Below are 22,985 nucleotides of genomic sequence, written 5' to 3' on the forward strand. Positions count from 1 at the left end.
ATATAAATGTCATGTAAATGCAAGTGAATGAAGGATTTGAAATGGGCAGTGAATGATGTTTAAACACTAGAAAGAGAAGGGTGGAAAATAACAAGTGAACAGGTAGATAGATACCAGCCCAAACAAATGTAGGAAAGCACTAAGAACGAGTATGTCTTGTGGGGAGGATGGAAGGCAACAGTCTACATGGTGGAGAAAAGGCCTTTTAAAGCAGACTGGGAGGTACAGTTGTACCAAAGAGACTGCTGGATTTTCAGAGGCCTTCAAAAACCACACAAGAGAATCTAGACTTTAATATGATACTTTGTAAAGGGGTTTTACAGGTTCTAAAGCTGAAAGGTGACTTAATGAAAGGAGGGTTTTAGGAAACTGAGTTTTGGCATATGTAAAATGTAGAGACAGGGGGCCACAAAGGAAAGACTTTAAGCTTAGGAACTAGAAGACAGTACTTCTGACAGGTGGAAAACTTAATAAATGAAGTAATCTTTGTATATAAATTTTCTAATCTCCTTCATCAAGGCCATTCAAGATCTCTTTGGCTTAGGTAATCCTACTTATGTGCTAATAATGAGATTATTTTGAGCATTGGGATAAAAATTTCCTGAGGGAATATTATGTGCCAGGTGCTATTCTAAGCATATACATATCTTTGCATTAACTGTATGAAATGACTGTGGTAAGTACCTTTTTGCAGATGAGGAAATTAAGGCACAGAGCTAGCAAATGGTAGAGCTAGAATCAAACTCAGGCATTCTGATTCCAGTGTCCCCACTCTTAACCACTATACTAACGTTTGTAAGTAAAACAAATAGATTCATCAACACAGAGAACAAACTAGTGGTTGCCATGGTGGGGAGGGGACGATGGGGAATAAGTGAAATAAATGAAAAGGATAAAGAAAGACAAACTTCTAATTATAAAATAAATAAGTCATGGGGATGAAAAGTACAGCATAGGGAATATTGTCAATAAAAGTATAATATTTTTGGTGATAGTTGATAATCAGCCTTATCCTTGTGGACATTTTGCAATGTATATAATTAGCAATGTATATAATTGTTGAATCACTGTGTTGTACACCAATATAATCATGAAAACAATATAATATTGTATGTTGTAACTCTAGGGGTAAGGGAGTTCCTCTCCTGGGACAAGTGCCCTATGAATCTAGTAAAACCGAAGGAAGACAAGGGGAGGGATAGCTTGGGAGAAAGAGATTTTATTGCTCATAGCTTGCTCAAGTTCACTAGCCAGGCCCAGCTCTGTCTGTCCTCTCTGGCAGCAGTACATGCGCTCTACCCCCTGCCTAGCCCTTCCTGCAGGAACTCCATGGGCAGGGCTGTGGTGACTGACTGGCACCAGACCAATTAGGTACCAGGAACAGAAGGGAGGAAGAGAATGGACATTTTCTCTCCACTCCTAGCCCCAGATCAACTGGAGGCTCTGCTGTGGTAAACACATTTGTATATAAATGGAATAAGGCCAGGTGGGAAATTATGGAAACTCTGAGTGAAAACTTCCATTTACCCCGCATATGTCAATCACAGTTCAAAAAAAAAAAAAGACCTGATTTTTATAGATATCAGTTTAAAAATTACCAATCTGGTTGCAGGGCTGTTTATAGTGTCCTTATAGATGTTGTCAAATTTAAATGGCATCATTAAGGTGAGCCCTAATCCAGTATGATTGGTGGTCTTTTTAAAAGGGGAAATTTGGACACAGACACACATAAAGAGATGAAAAGATGCAGTGAGAAGATTGCCATCTACAAGTCAAGGTGAGAGGCCCAGAACAAACCATCTTTTACAGTCCTCAAATGGAACCAACCCTACCAACACCTTGATTGCAGACTTCCAGCCTAAGCCTTCTAGCAGAGCTGTGACACAGTAAATTTCTTTTGTTTACACCACCCAGTCCATAGTACTTTTTATAGCAGCTTGAGCACACTAACATACCAGTCCACCTTTAACAGCTAACCATCAAGACAAAAAAGAAAAAGAAAACAAAAAGAGCAGTTGGGCAATGAAGGTGAGACCTATGATTACCCCGCCTTACTGTGTGGAGATGCCAGACCATAGTTCAGATAAGGGGATCCCAGATTGAGCCTGGAGGTCTCCTGAGTGAAGGACAGAGTTGAGAATATAGGGAGACCATGAGGGTAGAATCTGCAAGACAGATCACTGGGAACAAGAGACCCCTGAACATTTGCAGGAGGTCCTCCTGCCATCAGCTGACCACAAGTCAGTGCATTCATGTGAGAAAAGCATTGGAAAGAAACAGGTAGAACGATTCTAACATGGCCAGGTGTAGTTTCTATTTTCATGAGCTAGAGTGGAAGAGCAGCCAGCTACCCCAGTGATCCAAGTCATCCATGAATTCAGGCTGCTCTGATCACACCTAACAAGCTTCAAAGAAAGCTTCAGCAGGATCAAGGATGAGCATGTTAAGGAGAGACATAGAAAATATAAACAAGACCCAAATCCAATTTTGAGAAACAAAAATGACAATGAGGTGAAAAATACATTGGATGAGCTAATGGCAGATTAGACACTGCTGAAAAAAATTAGTAAACCTCAAAACAGTAATAGAAACTATCCAAATAGAACAGAGAGAAAAGACTGAAAAATGAAGAGTGCAGCATTGAGCTGTAGAAAATATTAGGTAGCCTCACTCTGTAACTGAAGTCCCCAAAGCAGAGAAGAGGTGAGTGGACAGAAAAAAAAAATGTGAAGAATTGATAAAAAATTTTATAAATTTAATAATAAGTATAAACCCAGAAATTCAAGAAGCTCGGTGAATTCCAGCTGCAGGAAACATGATGAGAACTACATTAAGGAACTTTATAATCAAATAGTCAAATTGCTTACCAGTAGTGCTAATGAGAAGAATCTTAAAAATAACTAGAGAAAAAAATCCACATTATATCCTGAGGGACAAATATAAGAATAATGGCAAATTTATCAAAACAATTCAAGATGTTGCAGCAAAATTGTTGAAGTACAAAAAAAACAAAAAAACCTGTCAGTGTATATTTTATACTCAGTAAAAATATTTTAAAAATGAAGAGAAAGTGCTTGTTCAAAAATATAACAATTAAAAGAATGTATACCTGGCAGACCTATTCCCCAAGAAACAAAGTGTCCTTCATGGAAAATACCAAAAATTAGATATCTGGATGTGTGCAAAGGAGTAAAGAGCAACAGAAATGGTAGATACTAAATCTCTTTAAGAGATATTTGTTTAAAACAAAAATAATAACAACGTACTGTGGAGTATGTAACATATGTAGAAACAAAATGTCTGACAACAAAACCACAAAAGCCAGGGAAGAGGAAATGAAGAGGTGTAGCTAATAAGTCAACAAACATAAACTAGAATCATATTTTTTAAAAAGGCTGAAACGAGGAAAAGAGAACAAAGAAGACATGAGGTGAATAAAATATAAATAGCAAGAAGTTAGATTTAAACCTCATAATATCAGTAAGTAAGTATAAATTGTTTAAATACTCTCAGTTAAAAGGCAGAGATTGTCAGATTGGATAAAAAAGCAAAGATTCAAATATGTGCTGTGAAAAAGAAAACCACTTGAAATATGACACAAAAAGTTTAAACATAAAAGGGTGGAAAAATGTAATAATCCTAATCAAAAGAAAGCTTGAGTGGATAAGCTAATATCAAAGTGTATTTCAGAATAAAAATATTACTAGGTATAAAGAGTCACTTTTCATAATTATAAAGGAATTAGTTCACTGAAAAAAATCCTAAACATTTATGCATCTAATAACAGCTTCAAAATGCATAGAACAAGAAGTGATAGAAGTACAAGGATAAACAGACAAATCCACAGTATATTTGGAGATTTCCATAACCCTGTTTCAATAATTGATAGAAGTAGAAACTCATCAAGGATATAGAAAACTTAATACTATCAATCAATTTGATTTGATCTTTATAGAACACTTTGCCCAACAGCGCTAAAATGAATGCACAGTGTTTTCCAGTGCATATGGAACATTTGCAAGATAGAGCATATTCTGTGGTATAAAAGAAGTCTTAAAATTTTTTAAATGATTCAGATCTCTGTCTATAATAGTGTTAAATTAGAAATCAATACCAGAAAGATTGTAGAAAACCTCCAAATCTTTGGAAATAAAATACACACTTTTTTAATAATCCATGGGTCAAAGAAGATATCTAAAGGAAATTAGAAAATATTTTGCACTGACTGAAAATGGAAAGGCGGCATATCAAAATTTGTGGGATACAGCTAAAACGGTGATTAGAGAGAAATCAATAGAATGAAACTTTTATATTAGGGAAAAAAAGACGTCTCAGATCAATGACCTACTCTTCTCCCTTAGAGAATTAGTAAAAGAAAAACAAATGAAACACAAAGTAAGCAGAACAAATGAAATAATAAAGATAAGATGAGCAATTCACAAAATAGAAGACAAAAATAATTAAGAAAAGTTAAATCAAAAGCTGGTTCTTGAGATCAATAAAATTGAGAAACTTCTAGTCATTCTGATTAGATAAATAATGAAAACACAAATTACCATTATGAGATATGAGAGAGGGGGATATCATTATAGGTCCTATAGACAGTCAAAGGACAATAAGGGTATATTATGACATTTATGCCAGTGCATGTTCAACTTGGACAAGATGGACAAATTCCTTCAACATCAAGTTTTGTACAACTCTCAGGAAGAAATAGATAACCTGAATAGCCAGCCCTGCATCTATTGAAAGAATTAAATTTATTATTACAAACCTCCCCACAAAGTCCAGGTCCAGATGATTTTACTGGTAACTTGTACCAAACAAGGAAGGAAAAAAATAACACCAGTTTTGTATGAACACTCAGAAAATAAATGAGGAGGATAGCTCATTCTATGAGGCCAGCATTACACTAATAACAAAACCAGAAAAAGAGTTACAAGAAATGAAAACTACAGACCAATTTCCCTTATGAAGATAGTAGTATAAATGGATAACAAATGAGATCTGACTTACATTCATGTGTGTGTATGTGTGTGTGTGTGTGTGTGTGTGTGTGTGTGTGTCTTGCAGTCTAAGGATAGAACTCTGGCAACCCGATAAAGTACATCTGTGAAAAACCTACAATTGATCTATCTAATGGTTATAGATTGAATGCATCCTCTTGAAGATTAGGAATAAGGAAAAATGTCTACTCTTATTTCTATCCAATATTTCAATGGAGCTTCTAGTTAGTGTAATAAGGCAAGAAAACAAGATGAGTACAGACTGGAAAAAAGTAGGATTGTCTTCATTCACAGATAATACGTTTATGTAGGAAATCCTAAGGAATTTACAAATTGGCTACTAGATCTGATAAGTGAATTTTAGCAAGATCATTGTGTAAAAATCAATTATATTCCTATATATACAATAAACATTCTATTGTATTTCTATATATACAATAAACATTCAGAAATTAGAAGTTAAAAACAATATAATAGCCTCAAAATATGACATATGTAGTGATAAAATTGACAGATGACCTGTAATATCTGTACATTGAAAATTATAAAACAATTCTAAAAGAAGACCCAAATAAATGGGGAGAGATACAGTGTTTATGGATTGGAAGACCCAATATTGTTAAGATGTCAGTTCTCCCCAGATTGGTCCATTTCTTCAATACAATCCCAATTAAAATACCAGTAGGCTTTTTTAGTAGAAATTGAGATACTGATTCTGAAATTTAAATGGAGATACGAAGAACCTAGAAGAACCAAAACAAGTTTGAAGAAGAACATAGTTTAAGGACTTGTCCTACCTGATGAAATGACTTAAAGATAGATTGATGAAGACAGTGTTGTTTTGGTGTAAATATATTTGTATAGATCAGTGGAACAGAATAGAATTATTTCAGGTGCTCTCTTCATCTGTATATACACATTTCAAAATTCATCAAATTGTACACCTTAAATATGTACATTTTTGTCAATTTCTTTTAATGTAACTTTAAAAAAGCATTTTTTATAGTAATGTAGTGGGCATTCAAACTTTATCAGGTCACTGGGGAAATAGAGCCAAAAAAATTAACCTAACAGCAAAGTCTCATGCAAAAAGGAAAGATATTTTATTAATTCTCTACTCAAAACCAAGGAATACAGTTTATGTTGGTTGTTATATAATGCAAGAATTTGTTAAGTCATATATCTTTACAATTCCTCATCTTGTATAACTTAGGCTGAATGGCTCCTTGAGATTCTTTCCTACTCTAAGAGTCTAAAATAGGAGTTTGGGCTTATTTTAATTCAAAGCTACACATACTCCTCAGAAAAATGTGATGTTACAAAAACATAATTTCTAAGGTTCATTGTAGCACTAGCAAGAACAGATGGCCCTAAAATCTATTTGAGGAATGTTTTATTTTTTGGCCTTCAAGGAATACATTTCTTTTCTCTTCAGGGAAGAGTTACTCATAGTCCTCTTTTTAAAATAATGAAAGGAGTTGGTGAAAGGTACGTGGAGAATAGTGCAGAGAAGGGAGGTGATGTTCCATTGATTATTGGTATAGCTGTTCTTAGTGTTATATGTAGAAGACAATATTCAACACAGATGTAAATTAAAACAAAAGGATCCCCAGCCACTATACCTCCACTAACCGCAACAGGAGGTCACAGCCGAACTGTGCATACCAAGAATAAGACTGTCTCCTTCCCCATGTCTGAATGCCTGTTGATAGGAGTGAACAGTGGCTCCAGGACACTCTGCTTCTAGCCAAACCCCTAGCTTTCCCTGTCTCCTAACACTCACAGCTGCTGACACTTTCGGCTTTGGGACCATAGCTCTAATCTCATTATATTCAAGCCACAAGAAACCCTGGGCTCCTTCGGCATCTCTCACTTCTGACAATTTAATTCCTATGCCCTTCTGTACATTCATATACCTATGTATACCTTCCCCTTTCTGACCCCATTTCTCACTCATTTGGGAAAACCCAAGGGCTTAGTCCTTGTAAATTTTATTTGTCTCTCTCCATTTCTTTGGTGATCCATTGAGTCCTCTGGTCTTAAATATGTTTCTTTACTGATACCTTCCAAATGAATCTCCCTGATGTTTTATAGACTTGAGTGTATTACTGCCTACTTGACATCTCTACTTGCATAAATGTCTGAAGCTTAGCAAGTTCAACTCTAGCCTCTTGATCTTCCCTCAAAACCTGCTCCTCATACAGCCTTCCCTAAGTTACAGCAGTGCCCAGCCTTCCAGTTATGAGGTCCAAAACTTTGGAGTCATCTTTAAGTCTTCTTTCTCTCATACCCCATGTCCAGTCTATTAGGAAATTCTGCTGGCTCTGCCTTTCAGATAGATCCAGAACCCAACCACCTCTCAATGCTTGGACCAATCTTGGTCTAAATTAACATCATCTCTGTCCTGGATTTGTACAGTAACCTCCTAATTGGTCTTCCTGTTGGTACCCTTTTCTCCATCAGTATTCTCAGCACAGCAGCCTGAGTGATCCCATTAAAACTAAGTCAAATCATGTCATTCCTCTACTCACAATGCTCCAAAGATCTTTTGTCCCAGTCAGAATAAAAACTGAAGTCCTCTATACCATTTGTCCTCCTTAACATTACCACTCTTACCTAATTTCTTGCACCTCTTCCTTTCCTGTCACTTAGTTAACAGGCACACTGTCCTTAACGTTCTTTGAAGCTGCCCATGCTACCACCTCAGGGCCATTGCACCAGATTTTCTAAATGCCTTCCTTAAGACTTCCTAAGGCTCTTCTTTAGATATTCCCGTGGCTTCTCCCACACTTTCCAGGAAGGCCTCTTGTGATTGTCCTGTTTTAAATGTCAGCTGCAAGTATTCCTCATCCTCCATCCATGCTTTACTTTTCTGTGTAGCACTTAATCAGTGTCTAACATCTTATGTATTTTACTTATTTGTTTGTTTTTGTTTCCTCCTCCTACACACACAAGAATGTAAGTTCCATGAGGGAAGGGATTTGTTTGTTCATTACTGAATAAACCAAATACTAACAGTGCCTGGTACATATTTAGTTGCTCAATCAGTATTTCCTAATTGAATAAGTGAAAGTTCATAGTCAATGATATTAGACCCATAGGACAGGTGGGAGCTAGCTTCTGGATACAAGTACACGTCATCCAACTGGAAAGATAAATATTTATATTTTTCCTAAATAAATCCAGGAAAGGATATTCCTCCACCTGTTCATCATTATTCAGCTCTGTGTTCCTTTCTCAGTTTTATTTCTGTTCCTTCACTCATACCTTTCTCTTTATCCAAAGTATTCTTGCTTTGTAACTGATTTCAAAGCCAATGCAAATGTTACACCCTTTAGGAATCCTTCCCAGAAATCTCCCCCTGCACCCCAGACATTATCAGTCTTTCTTTTCTCTGTTTTCTCAGCTTTCTTTATTCATGTAACATGTGTAGCTTATGAATATGAATCCCCTCCTGCTTGAATTTTGATCCCTTTGAGGGCAGAGGAGGATATCTTTCCTTTTTCATTGTATCCATGATGCCGTAGTTTGCTTTCATAGATTTTTCCATTCCTCTGCAGTGGATCTTCCTACCTAAAATTTTTGTCAATCATTTGATAAATGTTTATAGAAATAAATCGTTAAAACCTGTTTTATGAGATACCTAATCTATATGACATTACAATTATAAGTGAGCCAAAAATTGTTTTAAATCGTGCTCACAATATTTGCTTTCAGTATAACTCTATGAATAAGACAAACCCTCCAAATCCCTCCCCACTCATATGGCTTACTCAGCAAATTCAGCAAATATGTATTGAGTACCTGCCATGAGCAAGTCTCTGCTAAGCCTTGCACATTATATACAGATTGTAGTTATTCCTCGAGGCCTCACTCAAACTTATCTCACAGTCCTTTCCACTTCAAATCAAAAGGCTAAATAAGCTGTCTTTTTTAAATGAGATCTCAGAGAGGAAATTGAAGAGCTTGGTGTGTTAATTCAGAGGTCGATTAGATGCTGTAACTCCTCACCCATTGCTCCAGCATAATCATTTCTAGAACTATATTCTTTTAATTAACTCTTGTGATTTTCATGGATGGTTAGACTTTGGGAGTGGGAAACACAGGAAGATAAAGCTTCTGTACTGTTTCATTTGTTATGTTAAAATGGTTCTTTCAATCAGAGACCATTGTAGCGTTCAGCTCAATGTCTGGCCCATGGTGGGCACTCCATGGAAGTCAGCTGTTTTGCATACACTGCTGGTACAGCAGTTGTTCCCCTGCCTTTTGTCAGTATGTCATTGTCACTAATTTGTGAGTTCTTAGGAAGGGTCTGAATCCCATTATCTCATAAGAGGTACCTGGTTGGATTATTTGCTGCTGATTTTAAAGTTGCTTTACAATTTTATAAGCAGTGTGGAGGAGACAGGCATACAAATTTTATGTAACAAACTCTTAACCAGTGCTAATGGTGTTCTTGGTGCTGTTCTAAGCACTTTATAAACATTATCTAATGCTCATAACTGTATGAAATGGCTACTTTTATTATCCCATTTTACAGAGGAGGAAACTGGGACAGAGATATCAAGTAACTTACCCAGTTAGTAGCAAAAAAAAAAAGTAGCAACCTGGCTTAAGTCCTTGCTATTAATCGTAATCCAAGGCTGAATGTGGATAATGCCATGTAAAAAATACAAATGTGCTATGGCAGTTCAAGGAAGGGAGTGGCCAAATTAGTGTCTGGTTGGGAATTAAAGAAGATACATGCAGGTATTACTAAGCCCTGATTTTGGGAGTTATCCTTTTCAGGAGCTTCTAAGAAAAGAGGTTAAATGTATATGTAAAAGCTCAGAGATGGGTAATGGTCACTCATCAGAAAGTAGTTCTGCACATAAGAATAAGGTAGGAAAGGAAACAAGACAGGGAAACTTGATTTGGAGCTAGCACGGGAAGTTTATGATTACAAGTGGAGGGAGGACAGGGTAGAGAGATGGGGCATGATCAGAGCTATCCTTTGGTGAATGAGGAAACATTGTTTGGAATAAATCTGACAGAACTGACAGACTGCAGGAACTCTAGTTATGAGGTTATTATTATGTCTGGAAAAGAGGTAATTAGATCTTGAATTATGGTAAAGATAGGGTTAGATAAAAGAGAGAGAGCAGAAGTTGAATTGATAGAGCAGAGAAGTAGCACAACAGGCAAGTCAAGTATTTATATCATATGACAAGTGTAAATTTATTTTATGGTCAGTAAAGTCCTTTGAATGTCTGGGAAATTCCTCTTGGTATAATGAACATGATTTTAAGAGAAATAAGTCATTTCTAAAGAAATATAAAGTTTGTTTGTTTATCTCTTTGACATGCTTAGTTTAGACAAAATTAGAAACCACTTTAGCTTAATGATTGGAAGAAATGATTTAGATATAACATTCTTTTAAATTATGTGATTATATCAGTTTCTTTCATGTAACATAAATGTAAATTGCAAATGAGAACCTAATTAGCCCATCAGTTGACTTTGCTAAGTAGGAATTTTCTAACTGACTTAACTGTTTGCAAAAGACTTAATTAAAAGTAGTGGTTTGGATTAGTGAGGTTGATAAATGTGTGTGAAAATAATATTCAGTTATTTTTTGGATGCCTTTAGTAATATAATAATATACTAAAACTTTGTATATATTAACTTTGCAAGAGTTATAATCATAACAAAGTAAAGCCAGGAGTGATGTCATCTTAGAATTGTATTGATATAATACCTAGAAATCAATTTAACCCAGAAGGTAAAAGCCTTTTACTGTGAAAACTACAAAACATTGGTGAAAGAAATTGAAGACCTAAATAAATGGGAAGACATCTCATAGTCATGGATTGGAAGACAATATAGTTAAGATGTCAATGTTACTAAAAGTGATCTATAGATCCCGTGTAAACCCTATCAAAATTCCAATAGCCTTTTTTTTTGCAGAAAAGAAAAGGCCAATGCTCAAATTCACCTGGGATTGCAAGAGGCCCTGCAGCCAGAATAATCTTATAAAAGAACAAAATTGGAGGATTCACATTTCCTGATTTCAAAGCTTACTGCAAGGCTACAGTAATCAGAATAGTGTGGGACTGGCATGAAATTAATAGTCCAGAAATAAATCCACACATTTATGAACAATTGATTTTAACAAGGGTGTCGAGACCATTCAATAGTAAAGAAAAGTCTTCAATAAATAGTGCTGAGCCAACTAAATTTCCACATGTAAAAGAATGAAATTGTACCCCTAGTTCACAGCATGTAGAACTTAAAATGGACCAATGACCTAAATATAAGAGCTAAATCCATAAAGCTCCAGAAAAGGACATGAGGGTAATTTTTCATGACTTTGGGTTTGGAATGGAATCATAACATTCAACACCACAAACATAAGTAACAAAGAAGAAGTAGACAAATTGGACTTAATAAAAATTAAAAACTTTTATGCATCCAAGAATATTAACAAGAAAGTGAAAAGACAGCATACACAATAGGAGAAATATTTGCAAATCACTTACCTGATAAGGGTCTGGTATCTAGAATATATAAAGAACTCTTTCAGCTCAACAACAAAAGACAATCAAATTTTAAAAAGGGCAAAGGGAATGGATGTTTTCTCCAAGAAAATATACAAATGGCCAACAAGTACATGAAAAGATGCTTAACACCATTAGTCACTAGGGAAATGCAAATCAAAACCACATGAGGTACTACTGTGTCATGCCTACTAGGATGGCTATAAAACAACAGAAAATAACAAGTGTCAGCAAGGTTGTAGAGAAATTAGAACCTGCGTTGCTGGTAGAAATGTAAAATGGTCCATTCACTATGAAAAAAAAAGATGAGCTTCCATGGCATCATGCTAAGTGAAAGAAGGCAGACACAATGGTCGCGTATTGTATGGTTCCATTTAAACAATGTATCCAAAATAAATGCATAGAGACAGAAAACAGGAGGGGAGAAATGGGGAGAAACTGGTTAATGAGTAAGGGATTTTGCTCTGGAATGATGGAAGTGTTTGGAACTAGATAAAGGTGGTGGTTGCACAACCATTGTGAATGTACCAAATGCCACGGAACTGTTCATTTTGGAATGGTTAATTTTATGTCATGTGAATTTCATCTCAATAAATGCCTTTGAGTATATTGATACATGAATATGAAAAGTGTCTGAACACTCATCTGGCATTTTTCACACTGTGGTAATGCAGTTGAAAAGAGGAAGAGGGGAACAAAACAAAAGTTTTGAACTAGATTTTCAAAAGACTAAAGTTATTTTAAAGGATTGGATCAGAAAATTGGACAAATGGAATAGCATGAAGGAAAAAATGGGAAGTAAATCATGAGCCTATTTCAACCAGAAGCTAAAACTTATCAAGATAAGTTCAGATTTGTTTATTAGATACAAAATGGTGGGCTGTGAGTTTTTTTAGGATCATATCAGAGATCAGAATTGTCATCTTAAATCTTTAGATGAGAACAAAGCAACATATTAGTAAGTGGTTTCATTGAAGAGTTCAACATAAGTTAGTAAAACTAAGAAGCAATGGAGTTCACACATTTCTAGAGGAAAGCCCTCACTCCTTTGTATGGATGTGGAAAGAGAAGACAGATGCACTTAAATAGGGGACATTCTTTTGACTTAGAATTTCATTGTATATATATTTTCAGAGAATCCAGTGTCTAGGAGAAACTACTGTAATTAGCTCAACTAAATTTAATGACGAGTTCAAAGTGCAGGAGGAAAAAGACAAAAAAAAATGAATACAAAATGTGTCAGGTGCTTAGGTTGTAATACAGAGCACCTATAAACTAGACAGGGAATTTTTGTATATGTTGATTTTTTATTAATGGTGACTGTGATTTTTTTCATTTTGTTCTCATTTGGTAGCCACTTTATCATTTAATCAATAATAATATTCTGTCTGCCTTTGAGAAGGTGAAGGAGTTGTGCTATGTCAGTCAGAAAACAAAAAAGCCTATTCTTGGCAGAAGAAGAAAGTTAATCCTCTTCTTTGGCTGCAGATGATGAAAGCCATGAACAAGTCCAACGAGCACGTCCTGGCGGGAGGCTCCTGCTTCAGCGAGCGGGCGGACTCTCACCTCGTGTGCGTGCAGAACGACGACGGGAACTACCAGACTCAGGCCATCAGCATTCACAATCAGCCAAGAAAGGGCGAGTATTTGAGCTCACTGAGATTATGGGAATGGAGGGTAGTTTTGGATTTAGGAGAGTTGGGTATCTCAGCCCTGCACCACTTACTTTCTAGATAGATGACCACAAACAATTTGAGTAAATAAACCTTTCTAAGCTTATTCTCCAGGACTATGTCGACTCCTCAGGTAGCCAGACTCAGAGTTGTAAATAGATTTCTATTACTGAGGGAAGCATTTTGAAACTGCCTCTGGATATTGACAGGGCCCACACTGGTTTTTGAAGGTAGGAGACCAGGCCCCATAGTGAGAATATGCTTATGTAGATTTGAAGCTGGTTGGATGAGGTATCCAAAGAATGTTAATTAATAGTTGATTTTGAAAGGATTTTGAAAGAAGGCTTCTAGATTCATGATACTCAGAGTGTGGTCTCTTCACTTAGGAGATTGTTAAAAATGAATCTATACACCAAATCTGCTTAAATTAGAATTTGCATTTTAACATGTGTGTGATTCAATTCAACCCTGTGTGATTCAAATGCACATTAGAATTTAAGAAACACAACTCAAGGTGGCATTTCATAAAGTGTCTCATCAGGTGTTATGGTTTTCAAAAAACTCATATAAGTAAATAAAATTATTGCAAAATACATTAATGAGAAATCCTGGTTACATTTAAATAGATTTCTTCTTATAGGACATTTTAGAGCCTTTAACAAGCTAGTATACATTATTATTTTCCAAAAGGAGGATAGTGTCCTTTCCAAATTTTTTTAACCATCAATCTTTTTTCCCTTAGAACCATCAATCTAGTTTTTCCCCCAAAACTAGCTTTCTTTACTATGCTTTATAAAACATTTCTTCAGTAGATATACTGTAGGTCACTGTCTTCTATATATTTTTTAAATCAGTCATTCACTAAAGGCATAGAAGATTTAGCATATATATATTCAAATATGATATCCCAAAAAAGGTAGGTGGTAATTCCACAATGCTCCCTATTAGATCATATATAAAATATTTGAGTAAGTTCTGGATATCATTAATGTAATTATCTAATGTCTAAAGAGGATGATTCAAGCTCTGTGAGAAATCTGGAAACTAAGTCAAAGGAAGACCTCTTGAATAAATTATAAATGTTTAACCTGGAAAAGTATAGATTGGAAGAGAGTGAAAAATAGCTATCTCTATTTTAAGGTTTTCTATTATGTGGAAATAAAATTCAACTTATTCTCTCTAGCTACTAAAGGCCAGAACAAGCCCGAGCAGGTGGAAGTTACAGGGGTCTAGATATGGGCCCAGTGTGAAGGCATGCTCCAATTGTACTGAGAGTCAACCACAAGAACGGCCTGCTTTGTGCTCTGTGGGCTCTGTGTCCGTAACAAAGGCCTCGTGTCCGCCGGTTAGAGCTACTGCAGGGCTGATGGACAGGGAGCTGGATTCGCTCTGTACAGTTCAAAATGTGGAGAAATAAAGACAGTGGAGTAAAGTTTTCTTAAAGCTAAATGTAATTAAATGTCCTTTGTTTTATGAAGAGATGATGGTAACAGGTATTCGTCTTTTAAATAAATGTCAGTTTTTTTAAATAACTACACTTGGTAAATAAAAATATGATAGCCATATCTCCCATCTTCAAAATATGTTTGATATAAAAAAACCTGGAAACCAACAGATTGGGTCAGCAAACTTTTTCTGTGAATGGCTAGATATAAATATTTTAGTTATTGCAGGCCTGTGGCCTTTGTCACCAGTCATGCAACTAAGGTCCTTCAGAAACTGCCACAGACAATGTGTGAATGAAGGGAGGTGGCTGTATGCCAATAAAATTTTATTTGCAGAAACAGACTCAGGCCAACAGGCTGGAGTTTGCCAAGCCCTAGTCTTGATCGCTAAGATCTTTGCTTGAAGATTCTTTGATTCTTGATTGGAGGAAGAGTAAAACAAAACAGAGAAGTATATCTTAATGCCTCAGTCCTAAAGCTATCACAAGCATCAGAATTATTGGTTACTTGTATATTGTGGTATATAGAATTGGCGTTTTATATTTTCTGTATGATGATGGGTGGAATTCCCAACTAACAAATATTTCATTATTGTCTTCAGCCCCCACATCTGAGAGTCTGTCTTCACTAAACTGTTTCTGTTTCTGTTGCTATTTTAGTGACTGGTGCCAGTTTCTTTGTGTTCAGTGGCGCTCTGAAATCTTCTTCAGGATATCTTGCCAAGTCTAGTATTGTGGAAGGTAAAGAGTGAGTTATTTACTGCAAGTACATTAGCAGTCCTAATTGTACAACTGAAAAGCAAGGGGTGTTAAGGGAGCCTTGACACTTTTGCCTTAGACTTCTGACTTCTATTATTTACTCAGTAGCATCTCACTCTTGAGTCAATTGATACTGTCCTATGGGGGCTTAGTTCTCCAAATAAGGGAGTAAATACCATGGGATAGCGACATAATTAAGACAGAGCTTTTCAGAACCCTAGGATAAGGTATCCTAGGGGACAGAGTATGAGTTCAAATATAGCATTGGGTGCAAATCTGTAAATGTGTAGATGAAGTTCACTCCCTCTTACCCACAAAATGCCACAGTCATCATTTGGGGTACAGAATGACATGTGCTTGCTGCTGGTTTGCCATCACTAGGCATGGCATATACACTGACAAAATTTAATTAAATGAGTGTTAATGAAAGGTGAATGAGGATACTGTTTCTTTGTCAAATATACTTCACTGTATTTTGATCTGGTTACTCTTGTGTAACAAATTAATCCAGATCTTAATGGCTTAAGACAACTTCTGGCTATATTTGAAGTGAAATCAACAGGTAAGTGTTTTAAGCAGAACCCACCTTGGCATTTGCTCCTCATGGCACCTTCAGTAAGAAAGAGGTGCAGCTAAAAGAACAAAATTAATCTGTCAGCTTTAGAGAGCAAAGTCTTACATTTAATCTTAGAGGGGTTTGCACGATGCCAGCCACCGTGTTTCATCAGCCTCTCCCTGGCTTCGTGTTGTCTCCATCTGTATTATCTTGGTGCGATTCTCAGATGGCGTCATGGTCCAGATCACTGCAGAGAACATGGATGCCTTGAGGCAGGCACTGCGAGAGATGAAGGACTTCACCATCACCTGCGGCAAAGCAGATGCTGAGGATCCCCAGGAGCACATCCACATCCAGTGGGTGGACGACGACAAGGACGTCAACAAGGGGTAGACATAGCAGACTCCCCCCACTGTGGCATTTGTTTATGGACTAGCTCTGGGCTTTGTCTGCACTGGTGTTGTATAACATTACTGGAAGCCCTGCCTGAGGGAAAGGACTGTTTTGTATGTATAGCACACAATTTTAAATTCTTGGTTTCTTGGCTTAATTTCTGAAGGGCATATTTTTGGAGGGAGTGGTTGGAAGGAGTTGGTGAAACAAAACAATCCATCTAAAGTTATTGAGATAATAGTAATACCTAAGTCTTTTATAGTTTACAAAGTACTTTTGCTAATATTGTTTTATTTGACATAATAATTATTGTTATTACCATACTACAGATGAGTAAACAAGGGACAACAGGCTAAAGGACTCCACAGAGCTGGGAGTTGGCAGGGCTGGGACTTAAAACCACCTCTTTGGGTTTCAAATCCTATATTCTTTCCTAGTATGTGACAGCTCTATTCTGATGGCTTCAACTCCTCTGACAATTTTCTTTCTCTCACACCCTACGTCTAATCTAAAGCTTCACTTCAGAGTATTTTCAGAACCATATTCCTTCTCACTACCTCTGCCACTGCTGTCGTGGCCTCCTCCTTTCCCCCAGTCTAACCTGTTTCTAGTACAAGAGCCAAAGCAATGTCACCTCTCTGCTCAAAACCCACCTCCGGCTTCCAGTATCACTCAGGGTAAAAGCCAAAGTCCCTACAGCCTTTTATACAATCTGCCCACCTTCTTACTTCTCAGAAGCAGCACCTACCTTCTTGTGTGCTGCCCTCAGGCCTTTGTGCTTACTGTTCCCTCAGTTTATATTCTGCCCCTGGGTAGCCATGTGAGTCATTCCCTCACTGCCTTAAAGATTTTGCTAAAATGTCACTCTCTGTAAGGCCTTCCCTGGCTAACCTATCTGAACTATAACCTTCTCATACACATTTCTTCCCTCCTACCCCCAATACTTCCTGTCCCCTTTTTCTGCATTATATTTCTCAAGAGCACTTACAACACTAACATACAATATATATTTTTACTTATTTATTATATTGCCCCTGAAATGTAAGCTCCATGAGGGCAGGGGTTTTTGTCTGGTTTATTTATGCTGTATTCCTGGCACTTAAAATACTGTCTGACATCTAGTAGGTACTTTAAAAAAAAAACTGAGTGAATGAATAAATACTTCATTGGTTTAAGCTTTCTACCATCCATCCCTCCATCTCTCCATCCTTCAGGTAGTAATTCTCCATGCAGGCCCCTGAAAATACAAAATGAATTCCACATGGTCCCTGATGACAAGGAGCTTAGTCTGATTTTGAATAGTTATAAATAAGTGCACCAAAGTATGGCAGCTGCTCATAGAAAACTCTGTGGAATACAGTGGAGATAAGAGGAAGCTTGGCAGAGGTGGCAGGGCAGTATTCAAGAACTTCAGAGACATGGGCTCAATCTGGTAAAATGAGTAGGTACTTGCCACGTAGCTGAGACGCAGCAGGCTTTCCAGTCTGAGGGAACAGCAGGAGCAGGGGCAGACTGGGGGCATTTACAACAAAACACACCAGATTAAAAAGAAATTTTTATGACTTTTATTACTGAGCAAAAAGAAGCAATTTCTAAATCAGTTAGTGCATTTGCCTATTTTACAAATAACCCTTTATCTTCCATACCTCACTGGAAACTTTCATTTCAAAATCAATTTGCATTTAATTATCTATTGTAGTTGGAAGTGAACATGGTTATCAGGACCAAAAAATTGATAATCTAAAAATCTAAGACCTTAAGGTATAGATAACTAACAACAAGCAGGCGTCCCTCCTACAAGTACCATAGGCAGTATCAGAAAACAGGACAAGAACTAGGCAGAGAAGACTCTCAAACTCAGTTTCAGTTGTAGTGTGTAAATGGACTGTCTTCCCACTTATTGCTCAGTATCTAGGTATCCTCTCTCAAAAGAGAGGATTGTTATCTGATGAGTTAGAAATTAAACTTAATATTGTTTAAATAATTTTACTTGAAATGAATGAAGTGAATCTTGATATTGAAGTTTGAGTAAAGAATTTTTTACATTAAATGAACCAGCTCCTGGAATCACGACTCCTTTTTAGTATGTGTTCTTTGAATTCTTTCAGTGCATAGGCCCTTCCGTGAGAGGTTTATTATGTGCATTTTTGTGCAGTGGCTCCTCCTTGTTGTGGTGTGTTAGCAAGGCTAACAGTGTGAACAGATGTGTTCAGCAAGGCTCCCAGTGTGATTAGTAGCAAGACTTGGTAAAAGTTCTAACTCAAGCAATGCTTTCATCTCTCCTTTACTGCTATTTTAGTGTCGTAAGTCCTATAGATGGGAAGTCCATGGAGTCTATTACAAGTGTGAAGATATTCCATGGATCAGAGTATAAAGCAAATGGAAAAGTCATCAGATGGACAGAGGTAAGGAAATGAAATTTCGCATCCTTCGCCACCTTTGAGCACAACTTTTTGCTAGTCCCAGAGATACATTCTGGGCTGATAAAGAGGATAAGAAAAAAACCTGTTTATCTTCTATACTCCAGTTACCTCTGGTCTGTCTGATCCTAGCTCACAGGGAAGAAATGCTGCTAAGTACAGCCTCCAGCAATCTGATGTCCCCTCCTTCCTAGGAGCTAGCTTTTAGAGCTTTGTTTGCATTGGAGTTCAAGGAGGGTGCATCTCTGAATGGTATATACCATCCTTGCTGTATTTTTCAGAAAGCCGGACTAGTCTGGCTTTACTCACATTTAAAACTATTGTAGATAATACTGTCTTTTAAAAGTAAGCTCTAATTGCACCAGTAAGAATACTAAAGCCTACGTTAAAAAAAAAAAAAAAAAAAAAAGAATACCAAAGCCCAGAGACTAAATAACTTGTCCAAGATGGCATAAGGCACATAAGTAATGACACAGGCCTCATTCAAACCCAGATCTAGCCAACTCCTAAGCTCTTTCCTACTGTAGTGTTCCTTAATTGAAAAGCTGTATTAGAGGCTAATCTGGGAATGAGAGGAGCAGGGCAGGGACCCTATATGGGGACATAAACAAATCAAGAAGTAATCTCTGAGAATAAACAAGTAGGTGCTAGGGCTCTTAATTTCTTTTGAACTTCATTTATACCCATCTATAAAATAAAGCACTAAATTATAAGATCTCTAGGATTCCTTGCAGCTTTAAAAGTCTTAATTTTTTTAAAAGTTATGTGACTTCTAATGTTTCCATTTTATACTGAAGTTAACTGAGGCCAAGAGAGGTTAAGTGCCTTACCTAAGTTCACATAGCTGGTTTCTGATAGCAAGAGACTAGAACCTGGTTCTCCTGTTCTTGAGCTTTGCTTCCAAGTAATTTATGCTTCCTATCAGGCTTGATGTTTTCATTTGTAGCGCAGTGGTCTTAGCTGCTTGCTTTGTTACGAATTTCCCTTTGACACATTTTGAGTAGTGCAGAGACTGGAACATATAAAACTCTTTGTCACTTGTAAGTCATTAGACCTACATTCCCTCCTTTTTTGCTCCCCAGTAATCCAGTGAGGTAGGGAAGCAGCCCATCTTGTTTTCATAATGAGAAAACAGGCTCAGAGAGGGCCTGTGACTTTCCTGATGCTGGTGCTGGCAGAGCAGGGGCCTTGGTCTCCTGACTCACACTCCAGAGCTCTTCCCATCACTTCATGGGGCCACTCTCACACTGGGTACAGGGCTTCAGGCCTCCCCCTATGTATTCTTGGTGTAAACTGCTTATTGAAATAGCAGTAAGCTAGGGGATGGTATATATAAACATTGCACATTTGCATATCTCTGTCTCTTATATTATGCTTTTCTATCATTTATTCTTTACAATACCAGAAAGGACAGGGGCTTCCCATTTTACAAATGCAGATTGGGCATCAAGAAGTCAAAGGACTTGCTCATGATCCTCTTCTGACTGGGACTCAGGACTCTCCGTTCCAAGTTTGCTGTGCTTCTGTCTGTGCCCAGGGCAGTGCTCAACTTGGTGCAAGGACGCTGACATAGCTCTGGCCTCAGCAGGGGCAGGAAAACTCTGTGGTGGGAGCAGGAGACTCCGATTCTGGGCTTGGCCCTGCCTCTTTCTCTTAAGTATGTCTATGCACTTTAGCAAGTCACTTCCCTTTTCTGCGTGATCTGTAATATGAAGGGGTTTGGTCACATAATCTAAAAGGCCCATTCTCTTAGATTCTAAGATAATTTCCTAAGAAAACTGTCCACATATAAGGATTACCTTTTATAAGTACACAATGCAAAATGTAAGCCCTTTGCAATTCTGAGTAGAACATATGATTCTGACTGTGACCCAGACCAGGGAGACAGGCAGGGCAGGTCTTCTTGCAGGGGAAGGTGTTTGGGATGTTCTTACACAGTGAGCTGACACACTTGCTTCTTCCTGCATCTCCTGGGCACAAGGTTCAAAGTCTTTCTTACTTGGGAACAGGTGTATTTTCTAGAAAATGATGACCAGCACAATTGCCTGAGTGATCCTGCAGATCATAGCCGATTGACCGAACATGTTGCCAAGGCTTTTTGCCTTGCTCTCTGTCCCCACCTGAAGCTTCTGAAGGAAGATGGGATGACTAAACTGGGACTACGTGTAACTCTTGACTCAGACCAGGTAAGAAGAGCCTTAGGTAGCCTTTGAAGCTGGCCTTGACCAATGTCAGTATGTTCCAGTGTGACTATTCCTGTGTTAACCCAGAGAGCTTAAATCTCTGGGCCTCCTGGCCTGACCAGTGCAGTATCCTGGCCTTCCTTCTCTTAGTAATATACCTGGCTGTGCTGCTTTATCAGTGTCTGAACCATTTGAACCATGGCTTCCTTACCTGAATGTCTTTCAAGGACTTGGTTTTCTTTTTGGTGTGGGGTAAGGAAGGGAGGTGTGAGGACCTGCTGCCCATGGGAATGTGTCAGTGCTTCCCTTGGGACTCCACCCAGGCCCCACCCTTCAGGAATCATTCTGTTACCCTTCGAGGGCAAGTCCCAAGCTGTCCCATATCCTGCTCATAATCTGACTACTGGCCTCTGTAGCTCCTGCTCCTTAGGTTTCTCTTACCGTCAGCATTCCCATGCTAGTTAGCTAGGACTAGAGCTATGTCCCCATTAAATTTCCTGTCAGCTCAGGTCTCCCATGGCCAGGGTTCCCTTCTTGTTTTCCTTTTTTATATTCTGTTTGTAGTAATGATCCAGTTGCAGCATGCACCCTTCACCCCCCAATTCCTTGTCTGTCCCATGGCCTGGCACTTGGATCTCTCTGTATTACTTTTGGATCTCAGATCCTTGTGAATGTCCCGGTGCTCCTGCCCAGGTGCAGTTGTGTCACCATCAGGGAATATGTGGAAGGTTATGTGTATGGCTCCCTTTCCTGATTAGTCTTCAGTCAACAAGGATTTACTTCCTACTTAAGGTCTTCCCCAATGCTGTACTAAGCTTATCAGAGTAATCCACCAGGAGTATCATGGAACTTTCTCAAATGACACTGATAACCCAACTGGAGAGCGAATTATCTTACATAAAACAATTGAACAACAAGCATTTTTCTGCTGAACGTGTGAGCCTTTTGAGGGCAGGGGCAATTTATCTTTGAATTCCTGTGTTTCTAAGTGCTCAGATGTATGAATGAAGTGCTCAGATGTATGAATGAATTAAGTGCTCAGATGTATGGATGAATGGGTGGATGGAAGAGCAAATGTTCAGTTCCTGCCATTTTAGGGAGTTGTACCTAGTGTATTTATCACTTTACTCTTCACAACCAAAGGTTAGGTATTATTTCTGACATGCCATACCTCGCTGTAGTGCCCACCAACCTCCCTCTCCCTATTTCCCAGGAAACAGGCCTTAACAGGTTAAGTGTCTTGCCTGAAGTCTCATAGCTACCAAGTGGCATGGTCAGGATGATAAATGACAATTCGGGGAAGAAAAAGAGAAATTTGTGTTCACATTGCCTTTCCTGCTGTCTCCTTGGCCCATAGCCCTCTGGAGAGATCTCTGTCCAGTAACCTGTCCCTTTCTCTCTGTGGTGTAGGTTGGCTACCAAGCAGGGAGCAACGGCCAGCCCCTTCCCTCGCAGTACATGAACGACCTGGACAGCGCTTTGGTGCCGGTGATCCACGGAGGGGCCTGTCAGCTCAATGAGGGCCCTGTCATCATGGAACTCACCTTTTATATTCTGGAAAACATCGCATAAACAAAGGACTTCATTTTGTTTTCTGTTCAGATCTGTTGCAACAGCAGTCATACCCAAATCATTTGCACTTTAGAACTGGAAGATTAAGCTTTTGTTAACACTATTAATGGGGGGGTGGGATGGGGTGGGAGTGGGGGCTTGGGGGCAGGGGAGGGAAAGGGTGGTTGGGGAACAGATGTTCCATAATTCTAAGTCTTTTATGCATTGTTCACCAAGAAGATCTGGGCATATTCTGTTACTGCACAACAGTTAGGCTATCTATCTTTGCAGCTAATCCCCCTTCTGTTACTATTTAGACAAAAAGTCTGCTCCTGTTTGAATTTATGGTCTTTGTGCTCAGAAATGCTCAAATGGGTAACACCCATCACTAACGGTGAGGTGGGAGGGCAGAGGGGAAATAAAAAATGAAGCATCAGCCTTGTACTCTTCGTACAGAATTGACA

The 22,985-nt window shown here is 38.1% G+C and overlaps 1 protein-coding gene across 4 annotated transcripts in view; it reads left to right on the plus strand.

Moving 5' to 3' along the window:
* Window positions 1-22,957, plus strand: part of ZFYVE9 (zinc finger FYVE-type containing 9) — a 230,793-nt gene extending 207,836 nt beyond the window's left edge. For 3 of the 4 annotated variants that reach the window (XM_037021848.2, XM_037021850.2, XM_037021849.2), the window contains 6 exons: window positions 13,031-13,181; window positions 15,320-15,400; window positions 16,201-16,363; window positions 18,667-18,772; window positions 20,797-20,973; window positions 22,381-22,957. In XM_037021848.2, the coding sequence (XP_036877743.2) occupies window positions 13,031-13,181; window positions 15,320-15,400; window positions 16,201-16,363; window positions 18,667-18,772; window positions 20,797-20,973; window positions 22,381-22,542 (840 nt within the window). In that variant the 3' untranslated portion in view covers window positions 22,543-22,957. Of the gene's footprint in view, window positions 1-1,705; window positions 12,998-13,030; window positions 13,182-15,319; window positions 15,401-16,200; window positions 16,364-18,666; window positions 18,773-20,796; window positions 20,974-22,380 lie in introns of those variants that run through there. The other variant, XM_073233939.1, reaches the window with a different exon arrangement.
* Window positions 22,958-22,985: the final 28 nt, after the last annotated feature.

The sequence above is a fragment of the Manis javanica genome, chromosome 4, assembly GCF_040802235.1.
Source record: "Manis javanica isolate MJ-LG chromosome 4, MJ_LKY, whole genome shotgun sequence".
NCBI classification, from domain to species: domain Eukaryota; kingdom Metazoa; phylum Chordata; class Mammalia; order Pholidota; family Manidae; genus Manis; species Manis javanica.